The sequence below is a fragment of the Sinohyriopsis cumingii genome, chromosome 17, assembly GCF_028554795.1.
Source record: "Sinohyriopsis cumingii isolate HCF-2022 chromosome 17, ASM2855479v2, whole genome shotgun sequence".
NCBI classification, from domain to species: Eukaryota; Metazoa; Mollusca; class Bivalvia; order Unionida; family Unionidae; genus Sinohyriopsis; species Sinohyriopsis cumingii.
Window position 1 is genome coordinate 70,746,066 of NC_142977.1, and position 17,876 is coordinate 70,763,941.

Consider the following 17,876-nt stretch of genomic DNA (forward strand, 5'->3'; position numbering starts at 1 on the left):
ATTCCTTTATTTCATATTTTTTCTTAAAATTCTGATAGATACCAGTAAAAGGGAACAAAAGTTGGCTTCCCTATCTCGGCCCACGTTGTATTAAAAAAAAAAAATTGACACGCTTAAAAGAATCCAGTCAGCTTACCAGGTCCATTTATTTTGCAATAAAATTTGTGTTTGAGATCCTTTTGGTAAGTTCAATGAATTAGTTCATTGCTTGCTGCCAGTTGTGTTTATTCACCACCTGTCTTCTATTTACTTGCCATCTGTAGTCATAATTGATACAGACTTTGATGTTTATATGGTAAATAGTATACACAGCTATGACTTGCTTTAATAATACTTTTTATAACCCATGCTAGCGAAAAGATTGTCAATTGCACTCACAGTGGATGTATTTTTAAATGATGATTTTTATTCGTGAGATACTGTCATACAGCTTACATGTATATAATACAATCTTGGTTAATTTGCATTTAACACTGTGTCATGCTTGAGTGGCAGGTGCTTTAAAGCAGCTGGTTGATATTTTCCTCTCTTTCTAATTTTGCAATTTTGTTGGATCCAGTTTTCAGTCTGATGACATATTCAAACCTCTGAGTACAACCTTCATTTCTCTTTATTCATGTCAATGAACAATGTCTTGGGTTATTTGAGATAATGCAATGTCAAGGGAGGTAATGCACTCCTTAAGTTTGGACAATCTAACTATTCTGATGTTAAATTTTGGGAATATGGTTGGAGTCAATTTTCCAAGGGTAAATGGATTTTTAATCTATTTCACTGTTCTATAAATGCATTAAAATCAACATTTTGAAGATTTTCTCCATATTTGACTAAAAAAACATAATTGGATACCATTTTAGTAGGTGAATTATTGCCCTTTTTATCAGTTTTAAATGTCTTCTACAGCAGTTCCTTGTAACCATCATACAGTTAGGAACCATTCTGATGCAAAATTTATTGTGTACATTGTCTCATAGACCTAGGTATGCCATTTATGAGTTTTGTCTCATCAGCTCCGCTTTGCAGTTATGGCCTTTGATGATTAACTTTAATCTTCACGTGGAATGTTGCTTATAACCATCATAGTTCAAGACCCATTCAACATTTTCTCATGCAGGTTGATTTGAACATTGATTGATAGACCTTATGTGACTTTTATGGGTTTAGTCTTGTTTCATCTTGGATAAAGTTATAGATTTTTTCTATCTTTTGTTTCAGTGCAGGACTCTTTTACTCTTTCTGGTTACTTATTTTTCTTAGAGTAAAAACTTCATCAATATTGGTCATATGCTGAAAGAACTTACTGGATAACATGTTGTTTGTCCTCATTCTGCCCATTTGACAAAGTTTGTTATTGCAGCAAATCCATAACTGCTTGAAACTTAGCTACATATTTATTCCAAGACCTATTTGGACCTAAATGAAATTATTATTACTCAAAGATCCAGTATGGCTGCTACAGTGGCCATCTTGAAAATCTTATTGATGCTACTCCTGAATGGATGGTCATGTTGAGATGGGGTAATGTGACTTTTTGACTTTCTCTTTTGTTATTTCTTTGAGCTGAATTTTTTGAGTTTTGAAGTACATCTACACTCGGTATATTGAAAAAATTTTAATACCGTTTCCAAATATTCAGTTGCCTTCAACAGTTCTTTTTCTTCTTTCTATTTTCGTTTTTTTTTTCTGAAAGAAGACTATTTTTTATCAGGGTGCAGATTTCTAATTAAATCATTTCAAAGTATTATTGCTCATCCATATTATTAATATTTGTAGTTGTAGTGGTAGTGTATTGTGAATTTATTTCTTCAAAGTTTTTCTTCACCTTTTCTACATGTACTTGGTCTTTTAGCAACAAATTCTTGAATTTCAAAAAACCTGGTTCCTTTATAAATTGTGTAAATTGATAGGTGAATGGTCATACCTATAACTTGGACATGCGTGTGCATTCTTATTATCAATAAAATTTAAACTTTCTTCATTTATGAAGAGAAAATCAAAGTGTACCATAATTAAAGAATATTTCTAAATCCAAGAATACTCTTTAAACTCAAAATTATAAATTCTCCATGGAGATGCAATTATTTTTGACAGTATCCAGTCCTTTGCTTTTTGTTTTTTTTTCATTCTTCTGACTCTTTATACATTTATGTTACATGCTTGAAATTAGTTCCAATCTGCACAGATGACAGTAGTGGGATTTTCATACTCTGATAATTGACTCAGTTGCATCAAAAATATATTCAAGAACCATTATTTAGGTAATACATATTACTGCTTGTTGTTTTTTAACTTTGATATCAAGATTATACTTAAAGTGTCTTGAAACTTGAAAGCCGAATATTATTTTGGAAGAGCATTGCCGCACCACATGATGTGCTTGTGCGAGAAGAGCTAAAATAACGTTTACATCCCCACTCTGTTTCCGTGTATGGTATGATTGCTTCAGTGAAATGAGTAGCTTGTGAGCAATATATGGAACATTTTTGTCTTACAAATTCAAACTCATCTTTTTGTTTTGCATGTCTCCTAGTCCCTTTGTATTTAAAGACAAAATACTTGCCATTTTCAGATAGGATTGAAAAGAACAGTACAATTCTTACAAATGTACCCATGCAACATAAATTGTAAATATAACAATAAAGAGCTACATACTGTGAACAACCCATTGAATGACCAGGCAAGAAAATTAGCTTAAAACGTTTAGAAAGAAGCGAGAGAGAATTGAAGCAGTGGGCATATTGGTAACATAAAGACCACACACTCAGAACAAAAATCATAGTATGCTTCATTTTGGAATGTGAAGTACAGTGAAGTTGTATAAAGAAAAAATAATCTATTGATTTGCATTAATCCATCTAGGCGGTAACTGCTTTTATTTATATTTTTTTACATATATTTCATCTCCACAGAAGAGGGGCTCTGAGTGGCTGAGTGGTTTTAAAACACTCACCATTATGGACCATTGTCATCTCACCTCTGTCTACATGGGTTTGAGTCTAAGGTTAGGCCAATATGGGTATTTGAGAAAGCATACCAGTAGCTTCTCGTGGGTCAGTGGTTCTTACTGGCTGCCATGTATAGCCTATCTTGTGCTGAAAAATGGCATTAAACCCTACAACAATAACAACAATATCCAGAGGAGAAGCTTGTTCATAGTAAAAATGATTTTTTCTATTAAGAAAGTCCACAACACTAATGCTGACTAGAATTTGACCAAGCTTGATAGAAAGCATCCTGTTCATGCCAGATTGCATATTAAAGCAAGGGAAATAAGTGTTATTGGCACTATCGAGAATTAAATTTTTGAGGTTATGCACAGTTCTCCATTTTGCAGTAAATGGAACAAATAACTTTAGAATCCATTTTGATAAAACAGGTTGTTAAGCTTTGCACACAACAAAATTGTGTTAAGGATTAAATCAAATAGTCTGTAATTTTAAGCTGAAGAAAAATATAAAATAGAAATAAAAGAAGTAAGACTACATATTAGATAAAATAAGTTACTGGTAGGGATAAGATTAGCTTGGAAATCAATGAAGTGTATGCAGACTTGAGGGTGAACTTGCTTATATTGTGTACAGGAGACATCTTGCTCCCACTGCCAAACAAAAATGAACGAAAGCCACTAAATACCTTCGACGCTGTCTGTTATGGATCATTGCCATCTCACCTCTGTCTGCGTGGGTTTGAGTCTCGGATTCAGCCAATGTGGGTATGTGAGAAAGTTTGCCAGTAGCTTCTCGTGGGTCAGTGGTTCTTTCCGGGGTTTTACCGGGTTCTTCCTCCACCATTAATACTGACCGCCATGTATCGCCTATCGTGTGCTGAAAAATGGCGTTAAACCCTACAACAACAACAAGTAAATACCTTCAAATGGTTTTGACATTAAAATGTCAGAAATATTTGATTTTATATCTTAGGTGTATATACATTCTTTTATGGCATTTCATATATTAAACACATTTAATCACAAATTCTTTTTAATTAATATTTTGTATCTTTCTCTTACAATTTAAAAAAGAAACAGACTGATGCTTTATCCCAGAAACACTTTAAAATAAAAAATGCAGTTATTACTTTATTATTTAGATATCCAGATGCTCTATTTTTCTGGACCCTGACCCCAGCAATTTCCATCCAAAGAAGAATTTTAAAAAATCCCCATCAAACAGATGAATTGAAGATTGTCTGTATGCTGTGACAGAATTGCATTTCATTTCATTCATAGGCAATACTATAGACATTACACTCACAAAGATGCTTACCATTTCTCCCAATTTTTTGTGTGCACCTATTTGATACAGACTAGAAAGCTTAATTCAGTAATAAGTATCTTTGTGTACTGTTTGCCAGTTGTGAAGAATTAAAATGTGCAGCAAGTTATATAAAATTAAATTATTTAAGCTACAATATAATGCTTGTATATGTAATTTAACATCATGACGAGTAGTACAGACAAGATCATTTGTCAAAAGAATACTATTCAGTCATGTATCCATGGCTCACTTTTAGCAAATGGAGGGTGGAAAATAAGTTTTAAAAATCTTATTCTGTCTGATCTACCCATTTTTGTTTCGCTTGGACCTGAAACAAAGTGCATACTTTTCTAGGCTTAGTAGACAATGAGGCAACTAATTGCTCAAATTTTGTTTCCACTCTACAGTTCAGTGCATTTATGAATTTGCTTTTAGAAGCTTGCATAAGTCAGTTACCTAGGTGAGCAATATCATTGAACATCAGATCTCTTGTTTAGAATTTATCATTTGTCATAAGCTTCTGGGTAAAAGAGTACCCATCACTTGTTTGCAGTACAGTCATCTGATTTATGGGAGTAAGACCCATCATGAATTACAATGCTGGTAAAGGAAAAACAGCTCTACTTTCAGTTGTCTTGAAAAGGCTAGTTCACCACAAGGTTGACAGGAGTGATGGTAGTTTCATAGTTCAGACATCTAATGCATCTGTTGCAGTGAAAACAATGCATTCATTACATCTTGCCATGCAAACCCAGGAAATAGACCCACACATTTTTCAAAGTAGTAATGGTTAAATGAATTCAAGCATTTTTTTTATGGACTTAGGTTTAAGAAAAACCATAATGCCATACCAAAATTGTGCATCCCATCTCAAATGTCAAGGTCACCATAAGGATACAGTAACCTGTTACTTTGTCACGGCTGTAACTTCGAAACTTGTTGGTGCAGAAAAAGTGCAACTTATTAGCTCTTTACAAATCGGAAAAGAATAATATGCAAGATGCAGACCTCAGATTGAGCACATCATCATACTCATTGCACAATTTGTGGACTTGACGTTATTGTCAATCAGTGAAAGTTTGACATGTAGATTGATTAACACATTAACCCCTGTTTTTTTGTGGTCATTTTTGCCTGAAATTCAAGTAGGAAACACATTTTAAAAACTATTTCTGAATAGATCCAAAAACACCAGATCCCAGGTGATCTTTCAATAACATACTGCCTAGTTGTGTTGGAAACACTTTTTTTTCATTAGCTATCTGGCTCGCGCATGAGCAGAAGGGTAACATGTGGATTTTTTTTTCTTCTTTTTTTTGTTGGTGCTAAACGGAGGCATTATTTTTGTATCATTGTAGAGCTACATCTGTCTACCTTTCTATAATACCACCCACTTTAGTGTATCGTGCATGACCATGATGCTACAGAGCTTGGCGGTAGGCTACTACCTCCTCTCACGTTAACACATTAACCCCTTAAACTTTTTGTCATTTTCGCCTGAAAATCGAGTAGGAAACACATTTTGAAATTTATTTCTGAATAGACTCGAAAACACCAAATCCCCGGTCATCTTTCAACAACATACTGCCTAGATGTGTTAGAAACATCGTTTTTCATTGGCTATTTGACTCACGCATGAGCAGAAGGGTACAAGTTTTTTTTTGCTACACGGAGCCATTATTTTTGTATCGAGACTGCTATTTATTCAAAATGCCCATCTTATCCTACTTTTTGCAAAGGCTTATCTGTCTGTTTTCAGTTCATACCAGTTTGCCTTAGATCTGAGACCAAAAAGTCTAAAATCCGGACACAAAATTGGATTCTGACCGCTGGCAAATTTTGGGTTAAAAAAGCCAGGTCCAAAAGATGAGGTTTTTTTATCTGTATTTTGTAGTGCAACTAAATATTCCAGATTATTTGGTATCATTGTAGAGCTACATCTATCTATAATACCATCCACTTTAGTGTATCATGCATAACCATGACGCTACAGAGCTCGGCAGTAGGTGACTACCTCCTGCCCTGTTAAGCCATCAATATGTTTTGTATTTGAATTTTTTACTAATTCACATGGATTTTGCCCATTTGTGACAAGAATTTTAACCAGCTGCAGGTCCTGGTTAGTCTAAAAAAAATGTCCATTTTTCACACATTTTTCTGCAATAATAGTATGTAATATATAGATTACACTTTTATGTTCACATTATAATTTTTGCACTTTCATTAATAATAACTAAACTTATAGCTGTCTATATGAATCACTGTTGTAGTTTAAGTTATTGACATGGCTCATTTTCTGACCCAGTGATCAGTTAGTTTAATAATTTCTTGTATGTAGGGTAATAAAAATGTATATGTGTATATGAGTAGAGCTTTTTTCTCTATTTAGATTATGCAATGGAATTTACATATCTCCTTAATCACTACAGGTACAGACAACTTCTAGAGGCACTTGCAGGAGAACTTACAAGTGATGAAGTCAGAGAACTGGTATTTCTGCTGAGATTGCATATTAAAGGGAAGAAAAAAAGGTCTGATATAAAGTTAGATGCTACAAAACTGCTGACTGAGCTGGAGAAACTGGATTGCATCAGAATTGATAATTTGACTCTTTTGGTTGAATTATTTGAATTAATTGGTCGTACTGATTTAAGAAATATAATTGCAGAAAAGCTAGGTCACAGCTGCCAAGTTTCTGAACATGAAATTAATGAATTTATGAGAATATTATGGAAATTTGGACAGAAGCTTGATTCAGATGATTTGAAGAGTGCCAAATTTATATTAGGTTTGACCAAAGATAAAGAGAATGTAGAAAATGTTTGGCAGATGTTTGAAAAAGCTTTTGAAGAAGGAATTTTAGTAGAGAATAATATTAATTCAATTAGGAATTTTGCTGAACGTATAAAGCAATTAGAAAGACTACAATCAGTTATGAATCAGGATCCATTCAGGTATCCCAGCGGCAAGTATACTTCAGGCATCACCTTTACACCAGGCATGTCGCAGGACAAGTATCCATATACAAGAGTTGGTATAACACCAGGGAAGGAGGAAAGACGTTCTTGGCCACCAGAACAACCTCAGCCTGAGAATAATTTGCCTCATTATTCACCCTATGTTGGAATTAACCCAAGGCAGTCTCAGAGCAATAACCAATATTTTCAACAGATCAGTGTTACTCATGTAGACGATATGTCTATACCTGCATCAGCAGCATTTAGAAATCCTCATGCGGCAAGAGATTTTCATTTACCTCTTGAAAAACCAGCAAGTAATATAGGAGCCAAGACAGATCATTATGACTTGATAATGGAACCAGTAGAAAAATTTCAAAGGCAAGATGCAGGTGCTAGACAGAAAGATGCAGGCCATGACACTCAATTTAGAGATTTTAATGAACAGATTGCCAGTTCAAAATTATTTGAATCTCAAAACACTTTTGATGAAATCATAGAAGGAAAAAAAAGTCAGAGTCAAGTTGAAGATGCAAGAGAAATGGGTATCGCAGGCAGTCCATCAGATAATGTAAACTTTACATCAGAACAAGCTGCCCCAACGGGGACTCAATTCAAAGGAGATCTTGATATAAATCATTTAATAACCAATGAAGATCAAGTACCTGAACAAGCTTCCAGAAGAGACAAACAGAAAGAGGCAAGTAAGGACGTTCAGACAGGAGCTGGTTATGAAGAGGCAATTCACCCTAGAGAAATGGTTAACACAAGTCATTTACATGATAAAGTAAACTTGACAGTAGGAAAAAGTGCCGAAACTGAAACTGGAAAATTCAGAGGTAGATTAATAGATGTTATTAATTTAGAACCAGAACCTGAGCAAGCTTCAAAAAGAGGAGAACAGAATGAGGCAAGTCAGGAGATTGAGTCAAGTGGTAGGGATGAAAAACAGATGTCTGAGCTGAATATATCTGGATCTCATCCAGACTTTCCTGATGAAGGAAAAGAAAGCAAAAGCATCCAGAGTGAAGCAATATATGTAAGAGATGTGGCTAATCCAGGCAATTTAGGAGCTACTTCACATCTTGTAATTAATAACCAGAATGAGGCAAGTCCAGAAATTAAGAAGGATATTAATGAAGATCTAAAAGACATCAGAGAAATGCCTAATACAAGCGAATCACCTAGTGGTGAAAACTTAACATTAGGCCAAACTTTCCAAACTGAAACAGGCAATTTCAGTTCACCATTTGATACTCCTACACATATATTCAGTCGAGACTCTAGGTCTAAAGGAGCTCAACAGAAAGGGGAAAGCCAGGAGATTATTTCCAGCACTCTCATTGAAGAAGCGATATCCAAATTGAATTTATCTAAAGAAAGCAATGCCAACTTGAATGAAACCAGTAAAATTAATGATTTGATTAATTCAGAACATGTAGACATAACATATGGACAAGATGAACAAGATGAAAAAGGAATGCCTGGTAATATAAATCAATCTAATAATGGTACAACCTCAAATTCTGTTGAGCGAACCAACACCTCAGATGAAAATCACCATGTAGGGAATGGGAGAGAGGGGCACAGCTCATTTGGTTCAAACCTCTTCAGCTCAAGTCATGCAAGGACCAGTGAAAGTGAGGGAGGTGATGCCAATGGAAAACAGGAAGCAGTAGATGGAAAAAGCACTGAGTAAGTTTATGCACAATTATGTTTGTACAGAGGATTCAACTTTTGGGTCTGTTCACTTTACTTTACAGTTAGAAGGTCTTGTCAAAAGACAAGTTTTCTGTAGTTTTTCCAATGTACTCCTTCCATTGAAAAGTTGGTTAAGCAGGCACTCTTGCCATGTCAAATGAGTCCCAAAGTCCATACAATTCATCAGCTAAGTCCCAAAGTCCATACAATTCATCAGCCAAGTCCCAGTGTTCATGAGATACATCAGCTAGGTAAGATGTTCATATAAAATAAATGTTCAGTACTCAAAATCAAAATGTTGCTTATTGTTTGTGTTCTGCCAGCATTTCTTTTTTCCAGCTTCTTTGCAAGACCACTGTGCCTGTTGGAATCAAACGTTAGGACATGATCTGCCAAAATTGTGCTTCCCTGGCATTGGTGTGACAATGTTGCAATCAAAATGGAAAGCCTAGTTTTGACTTCACAAGAATGGCCAAGCCAATTTTTATCAAGCTCAGTCTTATGTTTCCAAGGACATGCTCTGTAAAAGCCTTTTTCATGGTGACTCCCCTAGCAAATAGTGTGACTTCCTGAGCAACTATGTGGGAAGCCTTTTTCCCACTTCCTTTGATTGGTTCATTAAATATTAGCAACATTGTGAGCTCCATTGCAATCATATGCAACCTATTCTCAGTTTTTCCAGATGTCTGAGTAGACTAAATAATGAATGTTTGTTTTGATCGGTTCTAATTAAATTATGTCTTGATGGCTTCCTAAGCAGTGATGTGGCTTCCTTTGCAACCATATGGAAACCTTGAACAGCCAGGTGATAATCAAGCGATGCAAGATGTGTCATAATTAAATTCTCCATGACTACTCAAGAATCATCAGCTTTGAAATTGAAATGGTGTACGGAACAATGTTGCTTCAGCCAGCTGGCAAGGGTTAGTAACAATAATATCAGTTTCAAGCTGGAGTTGTGGGAAATGTAATTATGACATAACAACTTTGCATAAATACAGTAGCACCATCAGTAGAATATTCAGGCTTTCAAGGCCATATAGAAAGGGAGAGACACAGATGTTCTCAGTTATTCAGAAGTTTTCCAAATGAAAGCCTTTAAAAGAAAACCCCCTTTCCAGATTTGTATACAGAAGTTAACTAATGTATTTTGAGTTTTGAAAATAAGGCAGATAAGATTGTCCTAAGTTGTGGTGTGTAGTTTATTTCTTGGTTTGGAAATTAACTGAGTTTTTTCAGTTTAAATAAGGATTTTGTGAACACTATGCAACAGAAAGTCATGGTATCTGACATAATTATAATTAGTGAGATGTTTATTATGCCCACAAGACTGTAACAGATGATTTAGTGACCAACACAAATTTGGTACCTAGTTGTAATTAGTGAAATGTTTATTATGTCTGTGAGAATGCAGAAGATGATATGGTGACCAATACTAAGAGTGCTTTATTATATGGCTGTAGTTGAATTGTGTCCTTACCATATTAGGCACTATCATTTCAAGCATGTATGGAACATCAGGAATCCTTACCATTCATATAGTACATACTGATTGAATGAACCCTTAATGCACAATAGAATGTGACTACGGCAAATGACATATGCTGACAATTTTGGATCTGATGCTAAAAAATGTTGCATACATTGAATGCATTAAAAAATTTCTATATGCATTTGTGATCAATTTATTTTCATAAAATGTATTGATATGCTATTTATCAAAAGGTCTGATGAAGTGAAGTGAATTCATGTAAGAAAACATGAGTATTATAATGTTGATTGTATCAAGTCATGGAAACTGGTAAGCTCTAACTTCAAGAAATGTTAGGCTTATCAAGTGTTATTATGGGTTTTCCTTTTTTGTACTTTTACATCAGACAGAAGCTTGATATGACAATCACATTACCATCCTGTATGTTTGTCCATCTATCCATCCATACTTCTGTCCACGCCCTAGATTTAATGTTGAAGTTGGATGAAACACAGTTACAAAGTTTCTTTCTTTCTGGCTGAATTAATAGAGGACTTAACAAAAAGTTGGGGGGCTTGTTTATATTTCTTGTTTTTATTTTTGCATGATATTCGTCATTATTTACTTATCTTTTAATAGTCCAAGAAGTCAAGAACAGCCCCAGGAATTGCATGATCATGGAGACAGCAGGAAATCAGAGACATATGATATATTTCCTACAACTAAAAAGCAGGCAGTTTGCAGCCCAAACTATCCTAGATATGGACAGATCATTACAATGACTGTTCGAGAAATGACAAGTTATCTTGGGAAAGAGATTGGAAAAGGAGCATTTGGAACAGTTTACAAAGGTATGTAATTTTTAGCTCTACTATTCATAGACCAGAAGAGCTCATGGGCTATATGTCATCTGTCTATTCAATGACCAGAAGAGCTCATAGGGTTATATGTCATCTGTCTATTCAAAGACCAGAAGAGCTCATAGGGTTATATATCATCTGTCTATTCAAAGACCAGAAGAGCTCATAGGGTTATATGTCATCTGTCTATCCAAAGACCAAAAGAGCTCATGGGTTTATACGTCATCTGTTGACTATCCATTAGTTTATTATTGCTGTTCTACCTAAACTATTTGAAAGATATGTTAACTATTCTAGGAAAAACATAATTTACTGAAAAGTTTGCACTTGCATGTGGGGTAAGAATCAAGCCTGTTGATCTAGATGTCAAAGGTCACTGTGATTGAAAGCTGTAAAATGGCTTTTGCATAAAGGCTTTTTGGTTTTAGACTACGTACCCAGACCAGAGTTCAAACATATGCTAACTGTTAATCACAGTCAACTGCTTGTGCTTACTTACAGGGCAGGAGTACGGTACAGTTCATGTGTATTTTTGGAACCCCACGCATTACTGTGGGGCACTTAAATCCTCTTATTTCGCTCCGCAATAACACTCTGCTGTGGAGCACTAAAATACTAACAAATCACCACTAAGCCTTGGCTGGTATGCTGATGTCATCTCCACCATGGAGCAGCGGATCAGTATTATTGATTGACATTTGTTCAGAGACATATATTTCCTACAACTAAAAAGCAGTCAGTTTGCAGTAGTATTAGTACAGTTTTCGAGGCATTGCAACCATTTAATATTATTTAAATTTGATTTGACATTCTCTATTACATCATTTTCATTAGAACTAGGAAATGTGTATTATCATCTGATAATGATGTAGTTAAATTGGTCAGCCTCTCTCTCTTTATCTCTATTTCGCTCTTTAGCAGGGGTCTTATACAGTAAGTTACATCCATTTGATTGAGACCACATCCACTCCACGGTGATCATCCTCAATGAGTCCACGAGAGAGCATGGTGATCCATTTGATTGAGACCATGTCCACTCCATGGTGGTCATCCTCAATGAGTCCATTAGCGAGCATGGTGTACACAGCAATTCTCTGCGAGCTGCCATGGCAACTCCCATCAGGACACATGGAGAGATGGTGGGAGGTTTATTTTTTCGTAATCCTCTCCACTCTCTCTCCACACCACCATTTATGGTATTCTTGATTATCGTGGTCATGGTAATCATACAAGTCATGATTAATAATACAACTTAAATCGTAGAATCTAAGCTTTATACATACCATTGTTAAGGAGATTATGTAATTTTGACTGCTTGAAATTAAAAGTTGTACAGCGAATGCTTTGGTTCATACATGATTGAAAACGCTCTGTAATAAATTCTGTATTAAGTGCCTTCTAAAATCCTACTATAGACATCTTTTATGGTTTCAATTCTGGCACAGCTTATGATTATTTGAACTGTACATTTGTTTGTCAAGTCTCTACAGTTTTTCAATTTTGGAATGTAGGATTCAAAATATTGATGCAACTGTTAAGTTAAGGTCTACCATACATATTCACTTATAATATGGGGCAAACTGCACAGGCCCAGATCTACCGTTGCATGATGCACTGGCAGATCTGGGGTTGTGCAGTTTGTTGGAAGTAATCAGTAGAACAAACAAAATAGACCCTGATCTACAGGTGCATTATGACATGGCAGATCTTTGTTGTTTGCAGTTTGGCTTGACTTGTGAGTATATATGGCACTCCTTGTCAGGAGTAGTGATGTACTTTTTCTTGGTTGCATAATAGCCAAGCCAGTACACCAAGGGTCACGAGTTTGCTACCTGCCCAAGCCAGCCTGGGTTGGCTGCTATGTTGTGTCCTTGGGAAAGGCACTTAGCTCCCATTTCCTTGGCAAAATGTAGCCAATAGTGTTTTAAAAATGCCTTTAAAACTAACAAAAACAAAAATCTCCAAACACACCAAAATTATTTTCACTTATCCCAGATGTTGTATTGATGGAATTTGCTCAGCTTTGCTATACTTTGTAATGGTTGAGCTTGCCTGCCATTGATCAAGAAGTTTGTTTCTGTGCAATGCCTGTACTTTTGCTTCATATAACTACTAAATGTTTGAGTTGGGTTGCCAAATGGGGTGCAAAGAAGCCTATCAAATATTGTGTTATAAGGGTCAGAGGTAAAGGTCATGTGACCTGATAAAATAAAACTACTCAATAATGTGTTCAAGTTCTATCAGTAAACCTTTGCTTACACTGTAGACATGTTACCCCTATATTGAAGCATAATGAATCTAGGGTGAACAAGTTGGTTGGAATAAATAGCATTCTACTTAACATGCCTTGAGAAATCAGATTCTTCAGATTATTTGTTGTTGACATTACAAGATGTTCGTTGATTTAGTGGTCCAAAGACCATGAGAAAATATGATTTAGTGAAAAGATTGACATAGACTTAATATACCATAATAAAACGTTATAGATGGAGAAACTTGTTGATTTGGCAGCCAACAGTTAAAGGTCACATTCACAACAATCTTACAAATGGCAATTTTTATGTAACTTTCGCTGTCTGCTGAAGAAAAGTGTGTAACTTTGACAGATTAGTGACATTAGAATCCAAAGATTAGGGCTACCCTGACTCACATTAAAGTATGTGTACTAAGTATTCATATTGTGACCCCTTGTACTACACAGTTTATCCTTCCTTCTTTTTTCAGCAAAGATGCCCATGGAAGTAAAATGCAAGTTTGCAATCAAAGAAATCAGGGTCACAGAAGAACTCTTCCAGAAATCCTACGACAAGGTATAATAGCAATAAATTATATGATATACTTAAATGTGAAATATAGAAGGTCATTGGTGAAACGTATTTCATACTTTTGTCATTTCTTTATTTTCGCATGTGAAAAATATATACTTATAAAGCCACATGTGAAATACAAGATTTCCCATTGTGCCTTGTGATATCTGATTCTGTATAACTACAGTCCTACACGCTTATCTCAACATTATTGGACCTCTGGTATAATTGTTGACATCAGTGGATGTTGAGGTAAGTGGGTGGTCGGCTGAAGAAAGCAAATTTCTCAAGAGAAGCTTTACGTAAAAGTGGTTATTAAATGATCAGTAAAGTATTATGAAATTACCCTTAAAATACAGACTTGCGGCATAGAAGCAAACACTACAAAAAATAATCATTGTCGAAAAGTCCGGATAATTTGTTTGATTTAGATCCGGGTTACATATTAGAATTAGTGAAATTAGTCAGGGAACCAGACTCACTTTACAGCAGCACCTCAGATGCTTTAAACTGCACCTATTTGTTCATGCAAAGCATGTACATGATCAAACTATTGATTATAGATTATTTTTTTAAAATGGTGTCGAGCAAGCAATGCATGTTTAAGACAATAAGGAAAATAATCCTCTTGAACAGTGTTAATGATCAACACAGAAGAATAAAAAGGAATATTCAGATTCTGCCTTCATATGAAATGAAAAAAATTACGTCAAGTTGAGAGATAGCAACAAGGCATTGAGCTGCATTGGGTTTGGAATTAAAGTTTGTGCATCTGTACTAGTGGTAGTTAAAGTCTGTGCATACTTTACAAATTTTTCAGTTGAACATAACATTTATCATCACTGCATGTTTCAAATAGCAAAATTTTTAATTACATTTTCCAGCTTTACAATAGCAGTTTATAATATTTTGGTTCAACTTACTGAAAACTGGTCAAACTTATGGAAGAAAAATCAACTGCCTTACTGAGACAGACTCGTCAGGGTTGGCAGGTCTGACATGCTGATGGGATGACTAGATTAGAAGAGCATTGTAGGAGGTAGGGCAGATTTCAAGCTATGAGAGTTAGTCATCTTGTTTTTGTTGTTGTTGTGGGGTTTAACACCATTTTTCAGCACAAGATAGGCTATACATGGCGGCCAGTATAACTGGTGGAGGAAGAACCCTGGAAAACTCCGGGAAGAACCACTGACCCATGAGAAGCTACTGGGAGGCTTTCTCACAAACCCATGTTAGCCGAGCCTGAGACTCGAACTCATGCAGACAGAGGTGAGATGGCAGCGATCCATAATAACGGTTAGTGCTTTAGACCACTCGGCTTCTCAAGGCCCTGTTAGTCATCTTGTGGTAATTTGTATAGTACAAGGCACACAGGTCATGTAAGTGCATTGACTGATTTAAATTTAAAAATATTTTTATTTTTAAAATTTAATTGCAATGTAGTTATAACAAAGTTTATTCAGTAATGATTTTTGAGTGATCTACATGTTAATTGTCAGAACAAAATTTTCAGATATAAATTATCAATCACTAAGGACTTTTACAATGGCATTTCAGCATTACACTGGGTCAAGAAAGTCAATATTGGATGTGCAGGGGGAATCCAGGTATGATTGCATGAACAAGAAGTCATGCGCATCTTCATTCATCTCCTGTATGGATATTCATCTGTCATTGGGATAGAGGAGTAACATATATTAAGTTTGATTCTTAGCTTGTACATATAACATTTCTTCAAAATGATAATTTTGCATGATGTAAAATTTTACTAAAATAAATCAATTGACAGCCATGTTTCTAATCATTTATGTGTATGAAAGCACATATTTGTATGGAAAAAATAGGTATTGTCTATGAATTGAAATGAAAAAGATGACAGACCATGCGGAAGATATATAAGAAGTTATATAATTGCCTCCTATTTATTGGACTTGTTTGCTGATATTTTTCTTCCTGCCAGTGTTTTCATCGGCTTTGTTTATGAATGATGACATAGTCCTGTCTGTTTGTTTGTAGCACAAGTTTTTGCCTGCCACAGGCATGTTCCCTCTTTCATCATAGCGTTCAACAAAACCGGTTAAAAGGAGATCACTCTGCTTGATTGTGCCTAAAAATGTCAGAGTACATTATCATTGAATTTGCCGTTTAGCATTTAGATGTATGTGTTGTTAAATTCTCCAAAATGACACCTGTAGCTGCAAAAAGTGACTTAGAGTGCATACATGAGCTATTTGACTTGTACTACAGAAGGCAAGTGGGTATTGTCAGTAGTTTTTTTTTTTAAATCTGTCAAGCATGAATGTATATGCCTGCTACAGCTGTCTAGGGAAAATTATCAATTTAAAGAATATAAAGCACACAACTAATAAAATTTCTTGGCTGCTGAAGATTGAAGTAAATTGTATAGCATAAGTATTGTTTTGTGTCAGTTCTGAATTTCATGTATCAATATTAGTATCAGTATGGAACAAATTTCCATATATTGATTCATCACTGACAGTGATTTGGTTCTATGCCAGTGTGATGGAGGTGATGATTGCAGACCCACTTAAGTCTGTTGTTATTACTTTACATTGATGGTGTCTTTCAGGTCATTGATGTTTGATTCTGGTTTCTTGCAACAGAAAAATAACAATATATAGTCAGTACTGAAGAAGATAGTTAAAATTAAATTTGTTCTTGTTGCCATGACATGGATTGTGTTTATATTTATGCAGGAAATTCATCATGGAAGGATTCTTCACCCATTCATCAACCCCATTGTTGCACGTGCTGAAAGCCTTCCAACCAAGTTAGACAAAGGGTTAGTAGTTGTATGTGTAAACATGATGAGAAATAGATATCACTTTTACACTGATAACAGCTTCATTTTCAATAATGTTAAAGTTTCATGTTCAAGTTTTCTAAATAATATACAGGTATTTTTAGTTAGATACTGGTTTTAGAACTGCTCGTTAGACTAAAGATATTTCATGTAATTTTTCATACCTTTTAATTTTTCATTTAGCTATGAAAAATATTATTAATTAAATGTATCATATTTTTCATACATGGCACTTTGTATTTTTCAGAAAATCCTTCTTTAAAATGTCAGACGTATAATGTCTGAGATGTACGTTTGCAAAATGAATGAGAGATTAAAATCAGCTCCAAAAACTGAAACAACTGTAACACTTAATTTCAATTTTACCCTAAAAGAACCCCATAAGACTGAATCTCACTTCAAACTTGGAAATGTATTTGGCTATTAAGTTTCTGACGCACTGGAACATTAATTTTGGGTAGCAACTGCTGTAGTAGGCTTATCTATGAGACAGAAAATGTAACAAGGACATGTTAGGTTAAAACAGTACTTGACTCATTTGCTAACACAGAGCTAACAGTGGGATAATTGAAGTCTTTACACCACAAAAAGTGCCACCTTTTAAGGCAGAATAATAATTAAATGCATTTAGGTACACCATTTAAAAAGGATTATGTTTGTATGATTATTATCTGATTGTGATTGATGATATTTGTTTGTCTGCATGATAAGTAAAACATTTTTAAAAAAATTAAATATCAGGGCTTTATTAACTGGGCATGAGGCCTTCCTTTTTTATAAAAAGCTTTGCCAATGGAAACTGACAAAGCAGTTTCTAATTTAAGGCAGGTTCACTATATTGATTTTCAAAATAGAAAAATCATTACATATATTAAAGAAATCATGACTGTCATTTGTTTTCACTCACATGTCAAGATGTCAGAACATCCAGCAGAAGTATAGAAGGATTGAACAATCCTTACAAGATAAAATGAGTCTTATCAATGGCTATGAATCTATC

General features: G+C 34.9%; 1 protein-coding gene across 1 annotated transcript in view; it reads left to right on the forward strand.

The window, feature by feature from the left end:
- Positions 1-17,876, forward strand: part of LOC149779204 (uncharacterized) — a 99,960-nt gene that overhangs the window by 14,524 nt on the left and 67,560 nt on the right. Inside the window, exons 4-7 of the mRNA XM_089939778.1 lie at positions 6,686-8,908; positions 11,025-11,236; positions 13,970-14,055; positions 16,770-16,855. Coding sequence (XP_089795904.1) covers positions 6,686-8,908; positions 11,025-11,236; positions 13,970-14,055; positions 16,770-16,855 — 2,607 coding nt within the window. The remainder of the gene's footprint in view (positions 1-6,685; positions 8,909-11,024; positions 11,237-13,969; positions 14,056-16,769; positions 16,856-17,876) is intronic.